This window comes from Limulus polyphemus, unplaced genomic scaffold, assembly GCF_000517525.1.
Source record: "Limulus polyphemus unplaced genomic scaffold, Limulus_polyphemus-2.1.2 Scaffold36, whole genome shotgun sequence".
NCBI classification, from domain to species: domain Eukaryota; kingdom Metazoa; phylum Arthropoda; class Merostomata; order Xiphosura; family Limulidae; genus Limulus; species Limulus polyphemus.
This window is the reverse complement of record NW_013665646.1, coordinates 275,553-301,508: the sequence shown is the minus strand read 5'-3', so window position 1 is coordinate 301,508 and position 25,956 is coordinate 275,553. Positions and strand designations below refer to the sequence as shown.

The following is a 25,956-nucleotide window of genomic DNA, read 5'->3' as shown; positions in this document are numbered from 1 at the left end:
TTTCTGAGCTCCCTTGAGATATGGGCGCAGTGGGCCCAATGGATAATCTGCCCGTGGGGACATTGATAATCTTAAGAGCTTATGACGCCAAAATCTGTGGTTTTATTTCCCAGAGTGGACACTGCTAAGGTAGTCCATTGTGTACCTTTGCGCTTACTAATAACCAAGCAATCAAACCTTATAATTTTGAACTAATTTGAAATATTTTTGCATAGAAAACACAATATTCTAAAAAGATAAGAAAAAAAAGGTAATAAAATACTGTAGTAAAGAGTTATTTCTTTCTTCAACCGTAATATATAAATTGTACAGGCAACGTTCGTTCGTTCATAGGCCTAACTCACAAATAAAACTTACCAGTCAGTTGTTTGGTGAATTTCCTCTCGTACCTACGGCACAAACTCAACAAAAAATATACAGCACTCAACCGAGTAGCTAAATACTTGAAGCTTAAGAAAAGTCATTCTTAACTTGATGATGTCCTAAGGAAGTCGAAACGTTGCTATTTATTTCGTGTTTTAAATAAAAGTTTTTAATACTCTTATCAGCCGTCTCTACTATATATATATGATGACTAACTAACTAGTTAACCAACTCTCTGTCTGACAAATTCATTCACCCGCTCTGGTGTTTATATACATAACTTGTTTCCCTATACCCACTGTCACGTCAGATCTAGATGTCCGTTACTACGTCGTGCCAAACTCCCTTTGTCAAACAAAACATCTAACGTAAAGTAATAATACATAGCTTAAAACAGTACTATTAGGCACACCGATAGCTTTCATCCCTTCACCAAGAAATCATTAAGATAAAACGAAATTTAGCTTTCACATCCATTTACTTATTCAATACACTTTTAAGTAAATTGAAACTAACAACACACGTTTATAAAGTGACCAGAAGAATAATGTTGCTTAAAAACAAGCTTGGATAAGGCTTTTAAAGCGGATACTATCTGTCCCTTATATTCTAGCTTCTGTTATTAGCCTTTTAATTGTCCATTCTTGTCTTTTAATGTATGGGGAAAATACTGATGTAAAAGATATCATTTTAAATTCTGAAATTGTCAGAGAAAAGTTGGGAAACCTAAAAATTGCTAATTCCCCTGGACCAGACAATTTTTATCATAGAGTTTTAAAGAAACTATAAAGAGTTTATTTGTGAACCGCTAGCTAATATTTTTTATAGATCATTGCGTAGTGGAAGAGTTTTGGAAGTTGGCTAATGTTAGTCCAATATTTAAAGGAGGAGATAAACTTTGTCCAGGCAATTATAGGCCAGTTAGTCTTACATCATTAGTTGGAAAGGTTTTGGAGTGTGGTTAAAGATGCATTGCAGAGTCACTTAAAGCAGTTTCATATAATGTCAAAGAGCCAGCATGGTTTCACTAAGGGAAAGTCTTGTTTAACAAATCTTCTGACATTTTTTGAGGATGTTACAGCAAGAGTTTACCTTGATTTTCAGAAAGCATTTGATAAGGTGTATCACAAAATATTTGTTACAAAAATGAAATATGTGGGTGTGAGGCAAATGTTATAAAATTGGCTGAAAAGTAGAAAGGAGAGAGTATTAATAAATGGAGGTAGATCTTTCTGGATTACAGTTACAAGCGGTATGCCTCAGGGCTCTGTGCTGGATCCTCTGCTGTTTGTGATTTATATTAATGATATTGACTGTAGAATGACTAACAAAATTTTGAAATTTGCAGATAACATTAAAATCTTTGGGGTGGCTAGCTGTATCAAAGATGCTGCAGACTTACAAAGAGATTTAGATCATCATGTAATGCATTGGGCCAATACGTGGTAGTTTATGTTTAACTATCCAAAAAGTAAGGTGATGCATTTAGGTTTTTACAATTCAAATTATTCTTACAATTTAAATGGAAATACCTTAAATATTGTGGCTTAGGGAAAAGATCTTGGTGTTGTGATTGAAAAATCACTTAAGTCATCTAAACAGTGTATTGTAGCTAGCAATAGGGCTAATAATATTTTTGGTAGCATCCATAGAATATTGAATACAAGACAAGGGATATTATTATTTCACTATATAAACCACTTGTAAGACCTCAGTTAGAGTACTGTGTACAATTTTGGGTTCCCTTACTCGAGAAAGACATTGATTTGTCAGAGAAGATTCAGAGAAAGGCCACTAGGGTGATACCTGGGATGGTGGGATTGTCCTATAAGGAGATATTAAAATATCCAAACTTGTTTTTTCTGGAGAGGAGAAGGGTCAGAGGGGATTTGATTTAGGTGTTTAAGATTATTAAGGATATTGATAATATAGACCCATCAAACTTTCTTGTGTTTAGCAGTGAAAACAATAGGACAGGGGTCATAAATTCAAATTTTGGCACCGTAGGAGTCGTCTGTAGTTTAGACAGTATTACTTCGCAAACAGGGTGGTTGGCTTTTGAATGAGCTGCCTTCAAGGGTGGTTGAGGCAAAAAATTAACTGAGTTCGAGAAAAGATTGGATGAATACATAAGTAGTAAGGAGTTATAGTTGGGAGCTGGAAGGGACATCCTTGATAGGCTAATAAGCTCTTTTTTGTCCCTTTAAAATTTTATGAACTTATAATTTCGAACACCTAAAATTAGGTTTAAATTTCTAATTCGTAAAAGGTTCTTAAACTCAACTTTCTTTTCTTCCACTTCAGCTAAGCACTCTAAAAACACCTAATAACAAATGTTGTGCAAAAATATTGTTGTTTGTTTTAATTATACACAAAGCTACACAAGGGCTATCTGTGCTCTGCCCACCACGAGTATCGAAACCCGGTTTCTAGCGTTGTAAGTCCGCAGACATACCGCTGTGCCACTGGGGGGCATGTTGTGCAAAGTTTCCATTTAGGATAACAATTTGCGTTAAAACATACACACATATATAAAATAGTGTCTGTTTTTGTTTTTTTATGTAACGTAAGTACTCGGCAGAGGGATATACAGATGTCACACACACACAAATGTGTAAAATCTTTGTTTTCATACAGAAAACGGCCGAACTTTAAATGTTATAACTTAGTCAGATTGAGTCTTGCATAGATACAACCAAATCATACTATACAAAAATAAACGGATGTTAAAGTAAATATCATTGTAACATGTGATATAAAAATACAAGAAAAATATACAACCAACCATTATCTGAAGCTGACGAAGTACTTGCGAAACTGCATTACGGGAACTTACAAGTTACACAACAGAGCAGTTCAGAGCATATAATGGCGTCTGGTTCACGGTGAGAAATATACTTAATATTAATATTTTGTTGAAGTTATGATAACTGATGTGATAATAAAACACCTTTCTTGTACTAGGCAACTTTTACGTATTTACTATTACTTGGTTAAGCAGAAAGGTGACATTTGAGAATAGCACAGTGATCGTAATGTATATCATTAGTATTAGTGTACGTACTAAGTAGACCTACTTGCCTCAAATTTAAACGAGCTAGAAATTTTGAATTTGACAGGTTCATTCATTCAGTGTCAGATACTATTTTTCACTCTTAGCGCTGTACATAAAAATCTTAGAAATATCCTGGAATATCAACTAGTAATCTTGAAATAATTATGGAACTTTGAAACTACTATAGTTTCTGTTTTAGTGTTTATTCAAAACACTTTTTAAACCAATAAATAAATTTGAGCATTTTCTCTTTTACCCTTACTACTAGTACTAGTACGACTAATAAAGCCCATTTTTATAATCAAATATGAAGAAGATGAATTAAAACGGATGAAAATACCTAGTTAAGCCATTAGTCCCACATCAGCTATTTTTTGTTCAAATTGTGTATTCATATGACATTCTTTGTGCAGAAAACCAAGTTTCACTTTGCATAAATAAAGAAAAAACAGCTTTAGGAAAAATAAAAATAAAAACATACTCTAAAGAATTTCAAAGTAGCATACACAGAAAAAGCTAGTGATTAAATTTTAGTACTTGTTGCAGCTGTGCAAAACATCAACTTTTACTCCCCAGTAAAGCAGATTTTAATTGCACCCAAATCATGTTTATTCATAAAGAAAAACGACATATGAGAGACATGGGGTTACAAGTAAAAAAATGTATTAGATTTTCAAAACTAGAGGATGTCTGTGCAGTCAATGTCAGTGGAGATTACTTTCCTATGTTTGAATATTAATAAATGTAATTGTAACTGGTAACTAGCTGAAGAAATTGGTCCTTCAAAACTGTCCATGTACAACCACCCTGAGTAAAAAATAAAAATTAAATCCAGCCATTATTTGACCCCCCCTCATTAAGTTGTGTAAGTTGCTGGCTTCCACTACACTATTGCTATTGTCAAATCATTCCATAAGCTAATTACTCTGTTGGAAAAATATAACTGTCTTAACTGGAGCCTAGTATATCTTTTCTGATCCTTAAGTGTGTTTCCTCATGTCCTATTATCTTCAGAATTCAGCACAAAGAAATCAGGGGGTCTTCATCCTGTCATTGCCACCAATCACCTGAATAAGCTTGTAAAATTCATACCACTTCTTGCTTGTCTTTTCTCAAGAGGAAAATATTATGAAATTGTAACTTATACCTGCAAGATAACTATTCCATCTCTGGAATCATCATACTAGTCCTCTTCTTAACTATTTCCAGTAAGTCAGTAAGGAGACCAAAACTATACACAATATTCCAAGTGAGGCCTAACAAGCAATTTATAAAGAGAGATAATTTCTTCTTTCAACTTGTAATCAGCATAACTGTGAATACATCCAAAATTCTGTTAGCTTTTCTACTGGCAATAGCATACTACTTCATTGGCTTGAGTGAAGTATTCACCACTATATCAAGGTATTTTTCTTTAGTCATTCTGAGGAGTTGGTTCCAAGTTGTGATAACCCCAGTGCGTGACTCTACACTTCCTATAATTAAGGGTCATTTACAAAATATTTGTTGAACTAACCAGTTGATCCAAGTCATTCTGTAATCTGAACCTAAACATTTTTAACACAGCTAGAAATACCCAAGATCAAAAATAACCTAGCAGTAAAATGTTTTTTGGGTGCAAAATTGCATGCACTCCCTACTGTGAACAGAGTTTAGAGTGCACCTTTTATCTCTCAATCTGTATTTAACTTACTGTGCTGTAAGTAATTCTCAGTGTAATTCTATTAGTGTTATGAAATTTATATACCATGCGCATACTTTCGTACCTTGCTTAAACTATATATTAATCATTTTTGTTTATGCTTTTCTCTTCCATTATGTTTTATACTTTCAAGACATCACCCACATATGTACAGTCTGTTAAAATGGATTTCAACGAGTGTTACATTTAATATCCCATGTATAAACTATTTCATTAGTGTATTTTGATCTGCATATCACTTGGAAATTTACAGATAAAAGTTACTTTATAATTTGGTCCCCAGCATGCCTAAAAGCAACTTTCATTTTGTACTGTATGCTTATGTCTTCACTTTCATTGAGACTTTCTAACATTTCATACAGTAATGCCACATAGCCATTATGTAGCAAAACCCTTGTAACTAATGCAAATCTTTAAAAATAGACACATTTTATAATTTACTTTAAAGACTGTTTCATGAAAGAAATGTGTAGTTATATTTGATTCATATCCAGACAATAGAAATAGCAGCTTGTGTAACTTGCCAGCTAAAAGACAGGAGAAGAATACTGTTTTGGTATCATTGTTTTTCTTTTCTTCTAGATCTCATGCCAAAATCTTCTGTCCAGCACATCCAGATGCACTGCTTATTGAGGACTATAGAGCTGGAGACATGATATGTCCAGAATGTGGACTAGTCATAGGAGACAGGTGCAGTAACGCAAACAGAATATAATAGCAAGTTCATTGCAAATAGATTGGGTGAATTCGTTTAAGAAATGAAGTAATACAGCTTAATCCAGAGTGCAAACTTGAAACCTTATTAGTCTTGTATTTATATATTTGAATGTGTTTGTGTGTGCAATTTGGTGTCACAATAAGTGTAACACATGTCAGATAGCCTAGCTTTGTATTAGAAAGTTTAATGATAGTATATTAGTTTTACTTTTATTGCTTAAATCTCATAAAAAAAAAAAATGTCCTTTTGTTACCCCTTTTCAGAAAACCCATATACCAATTTTAGTTAAAGCTATGTAACTAAAAATATGCAATTAAAACTTCCATTGTTTTAAGCTTGTGATATGGATATTACTTGAGTAGGGTGATGTTAATTTATTTTACTTTTAACAAGTCTGCTTCATCATTACTCCTCCATAGAAAAGGCTTGTTAAATGATATTATGTGGTAATGTTTTTCAGTATATTGTTGAAACTAATGTGTCTAAAGCTATCTGACTGAAAAGAAAGTAGACTCTTGGAACCTCCAGACCACTTCAGTGTTTTGAAATAACGATCATGATGGTAATAAAAATGGTCACTTGAAATCTCTAGATAACAGCATGATTTTGGAAATGAAGTTGATGCTATTACTTGCCCTAGAAATCTTCAGATCATAATATAGATTTGAAATTATAATGGTGATATTGTGAAATATATTCATACAGTGAGCTTTAGAAGATTTTTAGAGACTAAACTCAGATGTACCGTTTCTCTGTAGAGTTGTGGACGTTGGTACGGAATGGAGAACTTTTAATAACGAGAAGTCCACAAATGATCCAACTCGTGTTGGAGCAGCAGAGGTAATGATATTTCTGAGAAGAATTTACTATTTAAGAGGAGTTTTCTATTAGAGAAGTTCATAATATTAAATTTTTTGAATTTCTACAGATACATGCCAGTTCAAATTAATAGTGTGACATCTTTTCTATGATTTCACATATCCATATTGTATTTCTTATAGTTGACATTAAGATTCTGCTGGTGTTGTCATTTATGTTATCAGTAATACCAGATGCAACTCATTAGTACTGCCATTTGTAATTGAGAAGGTCTAACTACAGAAAGTTCACTTTTTGGTAAAACTTTATATTTGTTCTGTTACTGTTTCTACCTTAACACCATATATGGATTATCCATTTGAGTGACCTTGAAACACCATGTAACAAGAAAATATGGAACAGAAATTATCTTTTTTTCTTCTAGAATAAGTTCACATTGTAACAGACAGTTACGCAACATTTATTTGTAGAGCCAAAGCTAACATATTTTTTCATGACATCATTTCTTCTTGCTTCTGGACATTGAATTATTTTTTTTTTTATTTGGAGTGAGAAATGTTTTTTTTTATGTTTAATTCATTGGATGAACATGCTTTTAACTGTGTGACCATTAATATCTCTTGTAAATAATAATGAATTTACCTTAACTCCAAACAATTTTGTGACTAAATAGTTTAAGATCTGAGGGAGGGGATTTTTGTATGGACCCACCAGTAATTCAAGGGTTAAACAGTGAGAAGCAATACAGCATTTTCTTCATTGTTTTTCATCAGCAGTATCATCTGACTGTTTTTATTTTGCTTGATAAAGCTTTGTAAAAATTATCAAGTAAAGTTATTGTTAAGATAAATATTTTTTGGTAGAATCTAACATTTCACATTTTTTTAATGCAAAGTTTTAGCCCAATGGGATCATTTTAATGGAGCTGAATCATCACTGGAGAACCTTATAGAAATGAAATCCTTAAAAATATTTGCTAAGTCTAATGTTAATAAATCAATAAATACATATATCTTTTATACATTAATAAGTAACTGATTAATGTCTTTATTATTGTTTACTAAATAATTTTAATTTTGATTCCAAAGTGTCATTTCATGTTACTTTGCCTTCCAATTTTTTTGGATTATAGGTTACACAGATTCATATGTTTCTGTTTCTTTATAGAACCCACTACTTAATGGTAGTGACTTATCCACAGTAGTTGGGAGAGGAACGGGAGATGCAAGTTTTGATGAGAGTGGAGCAGCAAAATATCAGAATAGGAGAACAGTAAGTTTTAAACAGAAATAATTTCATGTTGTTACAGTTGATTCAAGTATTTGTAACTTTTTTTTATTTAGTTGTAGGTAAGCCCTTTTTAAAATGTCAACTTTTTCTCCCAAAAGTTTTGTAAACTTACAGTACCTTCATTTAAATTTGGTAATCACCTCTATCTTTCTTTGTTTTCTAGATGAGCAGCTCTGATCGAGCCCTCACCAATGCATTTCGAGAAATAAGCAACATGGCTGACCGAATTAATCTCACAAAAACAATAGTGGCAAGTAATTTATTTTGCTTTTTTTGTTTTATTACTTAATAAATTACTCCATAAGAAAATTGAATTGGAAGCAGGAACTTGACTATGGGATAATGCTTGTCTTGATTTATAAAGTAATTGGGTATGTAGAATGAGTTTATGTGGTACTCCAAGATATACTGATTTCCTATTCAGAATGAATAATATTCATATATGTTTGAAAATTATTAGGGAACATAAAATGTTCACCTGACTAAACAGGTGCTAAATTAAATCCAAAGTATAAATGACTGTTCCCCTCAGTGGTAGTGATCTAATTTTAACTTCCTTTTAATGGGGACCATACACTTAGTTATCTTGAGAGACATTTTGCAATACGCAAATCTCATAAATTTTTATCTTTAGAGATTCTCACTTTCTCTGGCCTATTGCCCACTGACAGCATTCCATCTGTATTATAAAAAATAAACAAGGTTATGCAAGGAAAAACAATGGTGGGTGTGCCATATGATGTTTGGAAAATAATTATGTTTTAGATTATGAGTCCTTTGTAAATACTCTTTTTTTTTATGACCACATTCATGGTCTTCTGTCTTGTGTCGTTATTCTCATTTGAAGTGATGAACAATATTGCATACTTTTGGGGTCCCCTTTCTCATATTGTACTTGAGTGTCAATACTAAAATGGAAGTAAAAAGGGTTACCTCCACCTGTGCTCGTAATCACTTCAATTCCACATTGATAATTTAATTTTTATCTGACTTTATATAAATGTACACATCTACATTTTGATGGAACCTTATCATTAGAAATATAAACATTAAACAAAAAGGGGTAATAATGAAAGAAATCAGTTGTTGGAAGTTCTTACTGAATTGCTTATTAAACACTTAGTATTAAAGAAAAGAATGACACAGTTGGTGATCTGGTTAATAGCACATTAAGGATATACCTTGCAGTGCATCCAAAAGTAACTATTTGAGTTTAGCTTTTGTTCTGAGACATTTATTGAAATGAGTTTTTGTCAGTGTTACATACGTCAGAGCTACTGACAAAGATTACATTTTTGTATTTGAGTAAAAAGAATAAAGAAGATATGGATATTAAAAATCAAAGCTGTGATTTGCAGTAATGATATGTTTGGACAAGTTATGAATAAAAATAGCTTATTCATTTCTGTACTGGATGTTCAAGTGGTGTTAAAATTTAATATATTTTATGATAATTTTTTTCAATGAAGGATCGGGCTAACAGCTTGTTTAAACAAGTTCATGATGGGAAGACGTTAAAAGGCAGAAGCAATGATGCAATTGCATCTTCATGCTTGTATATAGCTTGCAGACAGGAAGGAGTTCCAAGAACTTTTAAAGGTATGGTATTCTTGAATATGTAGTTGGATATGCAGTGTTATTAATAAAAAAAAAACTGTCAGTATCAACACTCGAAGGAACGTTTTTTTCTGTGAGAGTTTGTAAGTTGAGTTTTGCTTTTACAGAAATTTGTGCGGTTTCCAAAGTGTCTAAAAAAGAAATTGGACGTTGTTTCAAGCTGATTCTGAAGGCCCTGGAGACGAGTGTTGATCTCATTACAACGGGAGATTTCATGGTAAGCAAGCTTTTATTTTTTCTACTTTATCATAAGAAAGAAACTACTTAATTATTTCTGTTATATTTTTTGCTGATTTTTGGAGGACCAGATAGATATTTTAGTGTTTGTAATAATTCCTTTCATACAATAATGTAATTCTTGCTAATTGTTAAAAAATTGATAAAGTTGCTCTAATTAAGAAAAGCAGTATTTAAAACTCATTTCATTTACGTAATTACAAAAATTACCTGACTCTATGTGCACGTTTTTCAGTCTCGCTTCTGCTGCAACTTGGGACTACCTAATACCGTACAGCGAGCGGCAACGTACATAGCTAAAAAAGCCGTTGAGCTGGACATAGTGCCTGGGTATGTATATTGTCAGTGTTCATTTTGCATCTAAGCAGTTGATTTGCAAGGTAAAACTAAAGTTGTTGTTCATCTGAATAGTTTTCACTCAGATTTTATTAACTTCTGGATAATCTCCATAACAAAACTGGAATATGTGGTCTTTTATTTATTGTGCATAAGTTTTGGCATCATTTGTTTTAGAACTGTCTCCAATTCTATACCTTTCAGTCGTGTAGCTCGTGGACATCAATTTTTCACCATTTAATTGGGTTAAGCCTTCTGTTTTCTCAGTACCTGATAAATTATATTTATGCTTGAAAATCTTCGTTACATGGTGGTAATATTTGTAGCTGTTATCAACGGAGAATTTGCATGTCATATGAAGATTTTCAGAGGCATCAAGACATAAGATATTAAATGATAGAACCTAAATTTACTTTTTCATATTGTAGATAAATTATGAATTGTTTTAGAAATGTAACGTTACTATTTATTGGTTTTACAAAGATATTTGACAAAAACAAATAAGTGTACAAATTATTCATTTTGTAAATAACTTTTGATAAATGTGTAATAAAATAATATGCTTGTGTATATAAACAGAAAATGGTCCGATTTCAGTCAAAGCCAGAAAGATTACCCTTCATGTATTTATGGTTGAAATTTTGTGACAGTTTGAGGAGGTATTTCTATTTTTATAGTGAGGATAAATGTGAAAACACGTAACTCCACTTACTAAGTTCTAATTTTGTGTTTTAGTTTCTTTGTAAAATAACCATCAAATTAGTTGTAATAAATAGATTTTATTCTTGTAGGAGAAATCCCATATCAGTAGCTGCAGCAGCCATTTATATGGCATCTCAAGCTTCAGAAGATAAGAAAAATCAAAAAGGTAGGATCATCTTTTCTTTAAAATAACTTTGTGTAAATTGTTGTGTTCATTTCATATTTATACCAGTTTTAGAATATTCTTATTGTGAGCCCAGCATGGCCAGGTGGTAAGGGCGCTGGACTCACAATCTGTGGGTTGTGGGTTCAGATCCCCGTCCCACCAAACGTGCTCGCCCTTTCAGCTGTGGGGGCATTATAATGGGATGGTCAATCCAACTATTCGTTGGTAAAAGAGTAGCCCAAGAGTTGGCGGTGATGACTAGCTGCCTTCCCTCTAATCTTTCACTGCTAAATTAGGGACGGCTAGCACAGATAGCCCTCGTGTAGCTTTGCGCGAAATTCAAAATAAACAAACCCTCTTATGTTACGGTTATTTTAATTTAAAAAACAAAGGTGTAGTTGTTGTATACAAACAGTTCACACTGTACAGAGTAGATCAAATTATATTTTTTTCAATATTTTTCAAATTCAGCTGATTGAGTAACAAGATTTGCTTAAATATTTGAACAGAAAGAATTTGGTGATAGTTTTATTTTTAGTTATTTTACGGAGTAGTAAACATTTCTGAGAGCTTATTTTTAGAATTTTCAATCTTTTTTTTACATTTTTTTTACAGGTTTAGCTGTCCACAATTTTACTATGAAAATATTAAATTATGCAGAGTAACATTTTTAACTCAATAATTAGGTTAAAAATAATTGTATACTATCATTAAATTATGTAGCCATTTACGGTATGTATTCTAGAAATTGGAGACATAGCAGGAGTAGCTGATGTCACCATTCGACAGTCCTATAAATTAATGTATCCAAAAGCTGCAGAACTGTTTCCAGAAGACTTCAAATTCCATACTCCAATTGATCAGCTTCCTACACTTTGAGGATCTAGAACCATCCTTTAGTGTTTTGTGAAGTTCAGAACCTATGGTGAAGTTGGGAAGAGGGTGTGAGAAAAGTCAAGTTTGGTGAAAGCACTTTCTTGTCAAGCCACACTGCAGTGTAAAAATTAAATCTATTTATGTGGAAGAGATTTCTCACCATAAATAATTGTTCTTCTGTACCAAAAAGGTATAAGCTGTTCAATTATTTGTTTACTTCAAATTAGATTCTATAACAATTCTATTAAAAGAAATGTTATCTTAAATAGAATAACCATTTGTTTCTATATAATGATTTGATAGCTCACTCATTTGGACAAAATTTGATTATTATTTCAGAAATGTTTTATAGGCAGTAGGCCTATGCATGTTTAATAAACGTGTTTAAAGTAGTAATTTTTATTGTTTTACTCTCTGTCACAAATGCAAAATGCGAACACTGTTAAGATTGAAGTGAAAAAACTTTGGATAACATTTGATCTTGATTAAAGAATTTAAGATGTGGTTTCTTTATCTCTACCAAAGTGACTTAAGTATTTTTCTCATTAGCTTTACTAATAGGCGAAGTATTTAAAACCATAATCCCAATGCTAGGCTTGACTTGTATTACAGTTCAATATCTTTGAAGCATGAATGTATATGAACATTTTGATAAATTATTTCATACAAAACATAAAAAAATTATCGTCTTCCTTCTTTGAAAAATATGATATGGCAAACAGTCGTTTCTTATGAAGTACAGTTCAAATTAATTTGCATTGTTATAACAGTTTCTGGCAAGCTGATGATTGTGTTTCTTATGAAGTACAGTTCAGACTAATTTGCTTTGTTATAACAGTTTCTTGCAAGCTGATGATTGTGTTTCTTACAATTTTGCCTTGTTATAAATTTCTGGCAAGCTGATGATTGTTTCTTGTGAAGTACAGTTCAGACTAATTTGCCTTGTTATAACAGTTTCTGGCAAGCTGATGATTGTGTTTCATACAATTTTGCCTTGTTATAACAGTTTCTGGCAAGCTGATGATTGTTTCTTGTGAAGTACAGTTCAGACTAATTTGCCTTGTTATAACAGTTTCTGGCAAGCTGACGATTGTGTTTCTTATGAAGTACAGTTCAGACTAACTTGCCTTGTTATAACAGTTTCTGGCAAGCTGATGATTGTGTTTCTTACAAATTTTCATTGTTACAACAGTTTCTGTGTGTGGGGATTTAAGGCAAATATTAAGTTCAAGGTGAAGTATCATGAACTAGTAGTACCATTTTTGAAAAACTGTGTATGGTATCATTTAACCTGATGGTTTAATTAAACTTCAGCTCAGGCTACCTTATTTTTAATTACTCAAGTAAAATAATGATATAGCTAGATGGTATACGAGTTTAGCAGGATAAACCCTTATAACACAAATATTCTGTTACAGTCTTGTTCATTAATAACAGATGGAACTAAACAGTTAAAATGTTTTCAAGACTACAGTCATATGTTTAGGAGTAACAAATTTTTTCTTTTGAAGTAAGAAAGAGTTTGTAAAATGGGAGTTAGCCTTCGGACTGTGTGACCCCTGATTCTGCCGTTTAGAATTCAGTTTAGAGGTGTAGGAATACAGAACATTATTATTAAATGCACTACAAAAAAAAAAGAAGTAAACAAGATGTGATTGACTTGTATTATTAGTATTACTAAATAGTAATTATATCTAGTTAACATTCATCACCTTTCGAAATATATTAAATATTGTTTTGATTCCACAAAGAAATATTTATATTAGATAATATTCGTCTCTGGCATTAAAATAATACAGAGAAATACATTGTTATATAAAAAATAATGTATATAAGTGCATAGTGCCCTTAATCAAAATATTAGTCAATTATAACTCTCTATCTCCTAGTTTTTAGATATTTTTTTTTTTGCTCGAGAGATAGGTATTGATATATATCATTCCAAATACTGATCTAAAATCATAGATATTATAATGTCACAATGTCTTAATTGCCTGTATTATATTACTATTGCTAAAACCTTACTATTTGGAAGATAGTTTGTTTAAGATAATTTCTTATAACAAGTATCCTTTATGAAACTTCTTTTAGTTGCTATAGCTAGGGTCATTATTTAGATACATGTGTTTTTATGAAATAAGTGTTTTCTTTGTATTCATTTAATTCTTGATTAGCTAAACATGTTACAAAACTAAAAGTATATGACTGTTGTATTTGACTGGTAACTTGTAATTTGTGTCACTTTTTGGAGAAAAAAAATATTTGTTGTATTTACAAGAATAAGTAATATAATAATTATATACACATGTGTGTGTGTGTTGTGCTTATATATAAATACACACATACACTTTATTTGAAGAATTTGTTTTTATGAAATAGGCTTACAGGGTGTTCAACTCTGTTTCCTGTAATTTGAGCTTAATGATTAATTGTTTTATTACTGGCTTACTGTTAATGTGAACTGAATTCAACCCCCTATAGGTTTGTCTCTTAAAATTAAAAAATAAACAATATTAATTATATTTTCATATATATATATATATATATATATATACATCTGAATACAGAATCAATAGCCTGTACATCAATAAATTTATTGGCAGAGGGGCAAAATGAGTTTGAACATGTTTACATCTGTAAGCTTTATTTAAAATTATTAGAAAAGTAAATGGCATGACATTTTTTTTTAAATGAGGTTTCCAATTTTTAAATTAGGAAACCTGTATTTGAGAAAATAATATAAAATGTGCCAAAAAACACATTCACCCATTTTTTTATTTTGTCAAATTTAAAAAAATTAAGTATTATTGTATACTCTAGAAAAAGTACAGTGTATACAAAAATGTTTGAATAATCTTTCATAGAGAAACCAGAAAATGATTTGAATTTTCAACCCCTGACTGAACTGTTTTATACAAGAGTACACAAAATGTTGGTCTGTACTGAGAGAGATTTGTCTATTTATACTTTGTTTTGTATGTGTAACTGTCAGGTACATGTTGTAATAAATGTACATAGCAAGAATAATGAGCTAACTGTTAAAAATGTTTTTGATTCACACAAGTTTTTGTGAATTTAATTTTTTTTTTGCTTTTGTTGTTTGGACTCGCTCATTATATGTTTAGAAATTTAATTTGCTTAGGAATTGTATGAAATAAAATTGATCATACGGTATTCTGGTATTCAAATTCGATGACGAGGAACCCACTTTGAGACTAATAATGGCTGATGATGACAAAACCTTGTCGAAACGTTGTACATTTGCTGTTATGTTAAACTTATATTAAAGTTTTTCTTCATTACCCACTCAAGCCGTCTCCAGCCATTATTATTCTGGTATTATATCCAAGGGTACAGGTCTATGCCATTCATTGTTTTATTATAAAATAAATAATTTAATAGTATATAATAATTTTCTAAAAGTTCAAGTAAATTATAAACATTTTTAATGTCCTACACAAAGCTGGTTTTTTTTATGAATTATTCACATACTTTTATTACCTATGATATTGCAATCCTACACTTGTAATATCATATAATTGTTTAATACAACTGTTACAAAGAATCCTATATGAATATGTCAGTTTGTGCTTCCGATCTTTTGGTTCAGTTAATCCATAAAATGTAAAACTAAAACTGTAGCTGGATACATTTTTTCTAAATTGTTAAGACATTTCTTGTCAACCTCACCAAATCGGCCGGGTGGTGTGGGCTAATGGATAGCATGCTGGACTGTGAAGTTGAAGGTTCCACGGTTTGTGTCCCTTTGCTGAAAAGTCTTTTTTGCTCTACACTTTAGGCCTGTGGTTTCATTATAAGAGTGACAATCAAATTCAATTATTTGACTACACTATTCCAAAAGAATAGTTGAAATTTAGGTCTAACAGTTAGTGCAGTTATATGTTGTGTAGCTTTGTGTAGATATCGAAAACAAATAATCACTAAAACATTTAAAGGTGTATACTACTGAAGACAAACAGTCCAAGTACGACAGGTAACATAACGGTTTTGGACTAGCTCCAGTTGAGCAAAAATTTTTGTAGTTTGATTAACTTTTTCATAATAATTAAATTACTCGTATAGCTCTGCATTCAATCCATTTTTATTGACAAGACTGTACAGTAAGTGAGTCTTCACAATAGTTTTGTCCCCGGGTGGGACAGCAGTAAATTGTGGACTTAACATCCAGGGTTTGATTTCCCGCAATGGACACAGCAGATAGCCCAATGAAGCTTTGCTCTAAAATAAATGCGATAGTTTTAAAAACTGATTTTAAACATTTTTGTTGGGCAGTATTGTCCAATATTCTAGAAATCAGTTTAAAATCTCAATATTGCCATTACGTTAATTTTTTTCAGTTGAATAATTTTTTGTTTTCTTTTTTTAAATAAAGTGTGTACATTTAACCTTTATTGATAAATTTTGATGTGTGGAAATTGTGATAATGACATTTTTTTATTTTTGTTTTAACATAAAATACAATCAATTATTTCCTAAATTCTGAAAACATTGCAGTAAGTGCTGAAAACCTTGTAAAATTTATGCTTAAAAAATAATGTAATACACAAATAGAATGACCAGTTGTTGATCCTCAAAACTGAAATAGTGGTACACTTAATCAGTCCAAATTTAGAATTGTAGGATGTTGCAGTTGAGATAACGGTATTTAGTTGATTAATAGCTCGTGCATAAAATATTTCCAACTATTCATTAGAACATTCAAATACTGTGTACATGTACAGCTGTGATAAATGTTAAATTTTATATACATATATATATATGTATGTGTATGTCTAATAAAGGTTTGAATTCAGGAATGGTGTGTAACTTTCATACTGTATATCTATGCTTGTGTTAAATATATTTTTGAAAAATGCCATAATCTTGTGTACAGTTCTTAAACACAGTTTTTTTACTTAACTTTTTACTAGGGATGCATATCTTATCATAGTAGTTGATACTGTACGTATCTAGATATTGATGCTGCGATAGAAGTTTAACAATGATTTATTACAAAGTTTGACAGTTTTATCTGTAATGCTAACATTGTCTTATTTAAGTACTTCACACTTTACAGTGCTTTATCAGGTTTGATCAACTAAATGACAGCTGGCAAGAGAAGTAAAATAAAAAAAGTTAATATCTGTCTATCTATTTTGTTATTGTAAGTTTGTTATGTCACTTTGCATGTAATGTTTTTGATAAAAGAAATGAAGACAACATGTAGTACTCGATACTCATCTTTCTTTATTGAATCATTAATTTTTAGCAAAAATACCTTATTAGAAATTCTGATTTTTTCTGTACAAAAGACTTGTAATGTTTACTGAAAGTTTGCCATATTTCGTGAAGATACATAAATTGTATTGTATTGGACGATGTATCGAAACAATTGTATCATGACTTCACGATACAATACTTGTATCGTATTGCTGTACCACCACATCTTTACTTTTTACACAGTAAACAATCAAGTAATCCATACATAGCATTGTTGCATAAAGCTAAATTTATGTAGAACAAAATATTTATAAACATCAGTTCTTTTTTTTTACGTGTATGAAGGACTTGAACCTCAAGGCAAGTTATTTGACTAGCTTAAAAATTTGTTGTTGTTGTTATAGTTATGTTTTATTTCAACCCATTTTAATGATTTATAGCTGTTACAGTTTGTCTACGATAACACTTATCTTTGCTCATGCAAAAATTAGGTACGAGTCTCTTTTTGTTGATTCCCCTTTTCACTACTATTTAACATACTTGTGCATAATCTTTGCATGGGCAAAGTTAAGTGTTCTCACAGATATAAATCATTAAAATGGGTTGATATAAAATGTAACTATAACAGCAAAAATTGCTGATTGGGGACAGTTAAGGCAACAAATTACTGAGGAACTCAGTTTATGTATACTCATGCATGATAACTAACAAATTTACTACAGTTTGCAAATAAACAGTTCACAAGTATTTTGTATGTATTACAAACATTTATTAAAAAAATAAGAATGATGTCACAGAAAATTCGCCAACAAGAAAAACTAACATTGTAAAAGTAATACTCTTCAACAATGAACCGAACAATTCTTGAACCTCTCCTTCTTGTGGTTGATACTTTCTTTATTCATACTTCTGCTTATAATATGACTCGCAGGTTGGTACGTTAACTGGGATCTGAGCAGTACCACCTTTTCGGTGGAGGTAGAGATACGATGCACAAAGGGCACAGGCCAACAATGTGACCACACTGGCATTAATAAGGTAATACAGTGGATAGGCTAAAGAAGTTGTTATTGCATAGACCTGAAAAATAAATTTAAATAAAATTAAAAAATAGCAAGTTGGAGACAAAAATAAATGTGTAGAAGTAATCATAAAGTATACTGACATATTGTATCTTATTTCTGAAAAATCTTGAAAAATGTTTGATTTCTACTTAATAGAAACAGTTTTTCTTTATAAGTATCAACTGTCAATATTTTGTTTTATTAAAATATAAGTTTTGTTCAAGATATAGAATAAACTTTGCAGTTAATGGCATATTTGACATTAATTATTTACTTGGGTCAAAAGTGTTAATTCCAGGTACATATGTATTACAACTTAAAATAATTATCTTGCAGTTAAATTACCCCACTCATAGTAATTGAATAAGTGTAATGGCTGTTCAAATATGTGATAATTACCTTTGCCCTGAATGAATTTTCCTATTGCAAGGCTTACACTCAACTAAGTTCCAGCAAGCATCTGATGGAATTCATATCTAATTACGAGTGTTAAAACTGTGGCTTAACTTTTCATATTAACTCCTCTAGATAATCTCAGAGTTGTTCCATATAATTAAGACATTCGTAGCTATTTAAACATGCAAGCTCTGCACAGATGAGGCCTGTGCCTGGTTTAAAGAATGGAAACCATGCTGTAACACATTGCAATCTGTCATAGTTGGTACTACACAAAACTGCCTCCTTTCAGGCTTGCATTTGGTCATTCTTAAAAATGATGTAAAGATATTTATAATTTCACAAAATATATGACCAATCTTGAAAATTCCAGTATTTGTGGTTTTTACACCAAGCTAAACAATTCTAAGTATTGTTGACAATGTTATACAGTTTGTGCACCCAAAACCTTTAAATATACCCAATTCATGAAAAACAAGCTGCACAGATGGTATTTGTTCAATAGTAGTAAAGTCACTGTGAAATTGTAACAACGATGATTTCTGGTACATTTTTCATATAATCTTATAGTATAATGCTCCAACAATCTTTTGGATGACCTGAATGTATCAAGTTTACAATAATATTCAATATTCCTATACACAGTAGATCCCATAGAACTAAGCACTGTGACTGGTTTAACCTCTCTGATTTACTTAATTTTTGACAATTTTTGACATCTTGCAAAAACTTTGACACTTTTAATCTGTTTGGTGCATTGTTAGAGTTAAAGGGAATTCACTTGCAGGGCTATGTGGGCAAACCATATTACATGTTCACGAGGATGTTTCTAGTGAGATAGCATTTGTACTTAACACACAAAAGAGGTGTATATTAGTTGTTAAGATTTTACTATAGAATATATCGAGTTTACAGTTGTTTCAATTAAAAATAAGAAAATGTAAGTTTGCAATGAAATTTAATAAATTAACTTATTAATTGCATTAAGGAAGTACAAACAGTAATACAAGGTATTGTTGTTATCAGGATTAGATGGGTTTTAATCACTTGATCTTGTGTTACTTATTCTATTTATACATATTATCTTAGTGTTTGTGATAGGATACACAAGGGAAGATGTCAGAGAAGTTCAATTAGATGTAAATATAAATCTGTTTAATCTTAACAATACAAGAAGGTGGTTATAAAGTTAGTATGGGTACTTGTAGCTGTCTTTAAGGTGAACTTTGCAACATAAAGGTGAAGTATTTTGTATACACATGTATAAAACATAAAAAGTTGCATTCCAATGGACCATGGAAATGACACTAGGGGGTTCCACATGTGATTATATACATGGTATGTAAACAGAGGATGGAATGAACAAACATTCTGTTGCTAGCAGTAAAAGGCACAATACAGCATTAATTTTGGAACCTGTCATGTCAGGGAAGCTGTAACATCAAAATAGGTACGTTACTGAGACAGCACTCCAGGACCAATAAAAGATGTGGGTCTATATACTTGCAGACGTTTACTGATGACCAGGTTCTGAGCCATCACTTCCATCATGCCATGCCACCATGCTCCCCTAGTGTGTATTATAACATATTCCCTAAGACCACCATGCTTCCCTGATCTGTACTATAACATATTCCCCAAGGCCACCATGCTCCCCTGACCTGTACTATAACATATTCCCCAAGGCCACCATGCTCCCCTGACCTGTACTATAATGTATTCCCCAAGGCCACCATGCTCCCCTGTACTATAACGTATTCCCAAGGCCACCATGCTCCCCTGACCTGTACTATAATGTATTCCCCAAGACCACCATGCTCCCTTGACCTGTACTATAACGTATTCCCCAAGGCCACCATGCTCCCCTGACCTGTATTACAACATATTCTCCAAGGCCACCATGTTCCCCTGGTTTGTTTTACAACATAATCCCCTTTGCTTTCATGCATGAGTTTTTATAATTACTAATGTAGTTTTCTCCCGTTGGCACTGTGGTTGGTTGCTAGAACTGCTTGCTGGTTCACCAGTTCTTATGAATGGTAGTAATGTTAATTGAAAACATTTATAATAATAAATAATCAGTGGTAGAAATAAATTGGATAATGTCATGTTTTTCATTTTTACCCCAAAAAATCTGATTTGTAAATGACTTAATAAAAATGATAGTAATTACAGTTCACTTGGTTTATATATGATTCACAGCATAATAATTATTCTTGAAAAATTTATGATATATATATAGACCATTACTATATCTGTTGTGTCCCAGCTGGCCTGATGAGTCTTTGTGTTGGGCTAAAAGTCTCGTCATCATTAACACGGCAGATATAGTGTGGTTGACATATATGTTATCCTTCACTGCCTTCACTCATGGGTTATTAGAACTACCCTTGTTGACTGCAGGTTATGAGGCATTTTAAAAATGTGGGTTTATTGCCATAAACTAGCAGCTATTCCTTAACTGAAAGATGCTGTTGAGATACAGGTTTGGGTGGTTACTAGAGATGTGTTTCATGATCCAGTATCCAATACCATTGTCAGAGAATATATTCCACTAGAAATGCCATTATAACATGTTTGTTGTTGTCATCATCATTTTTTAATACTGTGTCCTTCTTAAGATCCCTTATATATGTAAAACATCTTACTTGTATGTTACTACAGACTATTGCAAATGTCCATACTGACATCATAACCATCGTGTACTTCTCATTATACTGTACCACACAAATGATTGTGACACACTTTAAGAGCAACACAAATTACTATGAAATATTAGTTCTCACATACACACAAACAAAAAAAAAAGCTTACAGCAATATCCTCGGAAAGATCACAAAAGGAAACTTTATCCAGTGCTAACACTCTGAAGTGGTACAGACCAGTGCCCTAGAAGTAAAACAAAACTGTAATTATGTGACAACAAGTGATGACAATACAATAAAATCATAATACCAGTCTTCACCGAAAGTTATTCAGACTGTGATTCTGAAAGCAAGTAACAGAGATTTAACATTAAAATAATTGGAATTTTTTCATAGATGATTTATTGCTAAATATTGTTTTTCTAGTTGCATAACACAAAATTGTCTTCCAGTTTATCAAAAATTTCTCAAATGTTCTCTCTTGTTCTATAAATAATATTAAATTGTAGTTCATGACCTAAATCATTATATAACAAGTGCATGTGTATCTCCTTTTAACTGGCAAACTGCTGGACCGATTCTCACCAAACCTTGCATGTAGCATTAGGAGTCCCAATGACACCTAATAAATGCAATTGTTGAATATTATTGATTCAGGTAACAGCACTTTTAAATTAATGCATTTGGTAAAGTTCATTTTTTAGCTTTTTTTTTGGTTTATTTAGAAATGTTTATGCTATGTCAGCTCAATTGTAAAAAAAAAATATTCTTTGGATAGTACCAATTTACACATCTGCAGTAAAAGCAGCAAAAGTAGGTAACAACTATTTTAACAGGTCAAATTCAAAGCTGATAAAAAAAATATTTTTATTTGAAACATTAAGGTTTCAGATATGTTTCTGAGATGAATGATCATCACGTAAGTAAGAATTAGATCTTTGGAGATAGGAATGGTGGTATGGAAAAAGTTCTTAATTTGTTCAATCGACAGAATAGCTTATTCCTTAGAAGCCCGAGTTAAATACTTAGGCTAAAAATTGTATGTGTATGATAAAGTGACATTGAGTATGCTGACTAAAATAAAGATTTCCAGTTGATAATCATAAATTCTTTTATCAGACATCTGAAAAAAAATTAATCATGCTAGTAAATTTATTTAGTTTTTTTTCTCAAACATAAATTTTGGATTTAAAAAAATGTTCTTTGCTTTTTTTTTTTATACAGAGGAGAAAACTGGTAGTCCCAACTTAACCTATAAGCCAAGTAACGTTGTTTTATTGGTTTTGGACATGTGTGGTTAGTTATTTAACTTGTGGATGGAATGTATTTTTTTTTCTTTCTTGAGTTATTTATAAAAATGTTGATATTCAAGGTAAATATCAATCAGTACATAAAAAAAAAGGTTAAATTACATCACAACCATATGCCCTTGTTGAATAGCCTGGGAATAAGCATTATTTCCTTGGGAAATTATGGTGAAAACAGTTGCCTGTGAAATCAAAATTTGAAACAAAAACCTGGTTACATTATGGTTCTTAAAATCTTTTCTTTTTTTTCAAGGCTTCAAACTCTTAGCTTTTGTGATAATTTCAAGCATCATGCATTAGAAGTGTTAAAAATATAGTGATAATAACAAAAGTAAGTTACCTTCATGGTAATCACTAATGAAGAAGGATCTTGTAAAATCTTATGATTTGGAATTTTTTGGTTTTTTCGTAGTCGAATGAGTGAAGGAGTTGCAGTTGCTAAGAAAGTCATTGAAAAAAATCGAGCATTAGTTGATAAAGTGTATAGAAGTTAACAAATTAATTTACACTTCTGTTCTTGTAACCCACATAAAGTGTATAGAAGTTAACAAATTAATTTACAGTTCTGTTCCTGTAACCAACATAAAGTGTATAGAAGTTAACAAGTTAATTTATACTTCTGTTCTTGTAACCCAAATAAAGTGTATAGAAGTTAACAAATTAATTTATACTTCTGTTCCTGTAACCCACATAAAGTGTATAGAAGTTAACAAATTAATTTACACTTCTGTTCTTGTAACCCACATAAAGTGTATAGAAGTTAACAAATTAATTTATACTTCTGTTCTTGTAACTGTAAATTAATTTGTTAACTTCTATACACTTTATGTGGGCTTCTATACACTTTATGTGGGTTACAAGAACAGAATGGGTTACAAGAACAGAAGTATAAATTAACTTGTTAACTTCTATACACTTTATGTTGGTTACAGGAACAGAACTGTAAATTAATTTGTTAACTTCTATACACTTTATGTGGGCATAAAGTGTATAGAAGTTAACAAATTAATTTACACTTCTGTAATAACATAATTCTTTCTTTATTCATTTACCATATGTATATGAATTTAAATGTTTTTATTCAAATCACAATTTCACACTACTTATTACACTTAATTTTCTACTGGAAGATGTCAGGTTTGTCAGCAGCTTTACTTTAAATCTGTAGATACCTACCCTGTAGCTAAATACTAAAAAACATTGCTGCTACGGTGGCTTTTTGGATATTGGACATGGCAATTATCACTCAGGTCATCAAAGACAAAGAGACTGACATGGTCTTGTTGACATCCCCTGAGATCTGACACAGTGCAATCAGGGTTAACCTGTTGCCACCTGCCAGTAGTACTGGCAGCAGGTTATCAAAGAGACTGATGCAGTCTTGCAGACATCCCATGAAACAAGGTGGTCGGGGCCAACCTGCTGCCAGTATCATACACAGAGAAGTATAAGCATCAGAGGCACCGACACAACAACTTGTGTCGTGGGTCAGGTCATAAGTAATATACCCATTACCAGCAAGTTACTTCAGTTTTGGAAGAGGCATCGTACTAACAAGCTCTGGATCTACTTTGTTGAAAGATATCAGATCATAAGGAAAGAAATAGTCAAGCTAATTCTGTAAAAAAAGCACTAAGCTTTTCAAAATGATATTTTTCATTATGATTATGTTCACAGGTATATTTTAAACCTATTAAGTACTTGGTGTATTCTTCTTAGGGGGCCGGTCATACCAATCAGTTATTGAAATTTGAATTTTCATTTTTAAAATTTCTAAATTATAATATTAAAAATAACCTAAATTAAACCGCTAAAGACCAATAGTTACTTCAACAGTTCTTTAATAGTTATGGAGTACATATATAGATGCAAGTCTGCAGCATGGCTTAAACTAACCTTACAAATATTAAACCCATCAAATCTGACTGAGGGAGCTTGCCTATTCTTTTGATTGTAATGGCAAAACTTTGAAGGTGGGTCTATCATCCCATGATTTTGACTTTGTCCCCCCTCCCCTGGAAACATTTCTGTGGATTCCCATGTTTCCATCATAAGATAAAATTATGAAGAATTGTATATTAATCTCTCATAAGTAACATATAAAAAAACTCAAAACTTAACTCACATGTAACAGTAAAGTCCTCCCTGTGGTTGATCTCAATTACATATATAAAGTAAGGAGGAGAAAGAGGTACCTCCGGAAATTCTGGATGTAACAAGGTCAGGTTAGGAATTAGTATGGCAGGGTGTTTAAGCAGGTAGACCTAAGAAAGTTAAATAGCCTTATCAGTATATGCATGTTGTCATTTGTTTCTTTATAGTATCAGAAAATACAAGTTTGCCCACTTTGATTTATTTGTTTGTATTCTGTAATGTTTAAAAGATAACTAGAGTTTACACTGTATGTCATCAAATAGTGAAACTACAAATATACCTATTTTCCTTAACAATGGACTAACCCATGGCTGTACTTACAATAACTATGTGTTTGTTACAAGAAGTTATTAACCATACCCTTATAAATCCTTTTTTCCCCTAAAAAAAGGGGCTATACCACAGTATAGTAATCCACAGTGTCCACAGTTATAGTAATTCTCCTGGGTTGGCTTTTTGTTGGGAGAATTTTTTTTTTTTATCTTTCTTCATGGTATTGCATATTCTATGCTTACACTTAAATTTTCAGCAGCTGGGTGGATGAGTGAGCACACATTTGTGACTTATCTACTCTATATCTCCACTGTAGCTAACTCTTCCTCATATAAGACTACCTTTTTCACAAGTTTCTCAAGACTCAGAATTGTACCACAGTTAACAGCTGTATAAGACAGACACCATTTGGCCCAGCATGGCCAGGTGGTTAGGACGCTTGACTCACAATCTGTGGGTCGCAGGTTCGAATCCCCGTCACACCAAACATGCTCGCCCTTTCAGCTGTGGGGGCATTATAATGTGATGGTCAATCCCACTATTTGTTGGTAAAAGAATAGCCCAAGAGTTGGCGGTGGGTGGTGATGACTAGCTGGCTTCCCTCTAGTCTTACGCTGCTAAATTAGGGAAGGCTAGCACAGATAGCCCTTGAGTAGCTTTACGATAAATTTCACAAAGAAACAAACATACACCATTTTATGACTAACAACATGACTACACAGCATTGTCACAAGTAAACAGACACCACCTTTTCAGAAAAAATGACATTTTTCAGTCATATTCACATGAATTGATATATTTATAATTTAATTAATATCTAGTAGATCTTCCTTTCGCTTCGTGGAGTTCGTTGATCCTTTGGGGCATCGTAAGAATCATTCCGTCAATTTTAGATTGTGGGATTTTCGCCCAATCTTGCTTCAAAACTTGAAGTAGATCGCTCTTCGAAGTTAATTTTTTTGGTTGTTTCTTGACTTGCCAGTCGAGTATGGCCCAGAGGTTTTCGATGGGGTTCA

General features: G+C 31.9%; 2 protein-coding genes across 5 annotated transcripts in view; one reads left to right on the top strand and one right to left on the bottom strand.

Moving 5' to 3' along the window:
• The first annotated feature begins 2,951 nt into the window (after nucleotides 1-2,951).
• Nucleotides 2,952-14,385, top strand: LOC106460845 (transcription initiation factor IIB-like). Its single transcript, XM_013920590.2, has 10 exons — nucleotides 2,952-3,248; nucleotides 5,703-5,810; nucleotides 6,597-6,678; nucleotides 7,825-7,929; nucleotides 8,111-8,197; nucleotides 9,417-9,546; nucleotides 9,672-9,781; nucleotides 10,037-10,131; nucleotides 10,929-11,005; nucleotides 11,751-14,385. Exons 1-10 carry the CDS (start codon nucleotides 3,232-3,234, stop codon nucleotides 11,882-11,884), a joined length of 945 nt encoding a protein of 314 aa, XP_013776044.1. The 5' UTR covers nucleotides 2,952-3,231; the 3' UTR covers nucleotides 11,885-14,385.
• A 2,954-nt stretch (nucleotides 14,386-17,339) lies between these two features.
• Nucleotides 17,340-25,956, bottom strand: part of LOC106460833 (cation channel sperm-associated protein subunit beta-like) — a 25,740-nt gene continuing 17,123 nt past the window's right edge. For 2 of the 4 annotated variants that reach the window (XM_022387913.1, XM_022387928.1), the window contains 4 exons: nucleotides 24,639-24,777; nucleotides 22,854-22,951; nucleotides 21,376-21,450; nucleotides 17,340-18,181 (listed from right to left, as the gene is read on the bottom strand). In XM_022387913.1, the coding sequence (XP_022243621.1) occupies nucleotides 17,999-18,181; nucleotides 21,376-21,450; nucleotides 22,854-22,951; nucleotides 24,639-24,777 (495 nt within the window). In that variant the 3' untranslated portion in view covers nucleotides 17,340-17,998. Of the gene's footprint in view, nucleotides 18,182-21,375; nucleotides 21,468-22,853; nucleotides 22,952-24,638; nucleotides 24,778-25,956 lie in introns of all 4 variants that reach the window. The other 2 variants (XM_022387923.1, XM_022387936.1) reach the window with 2 other exon arrangements.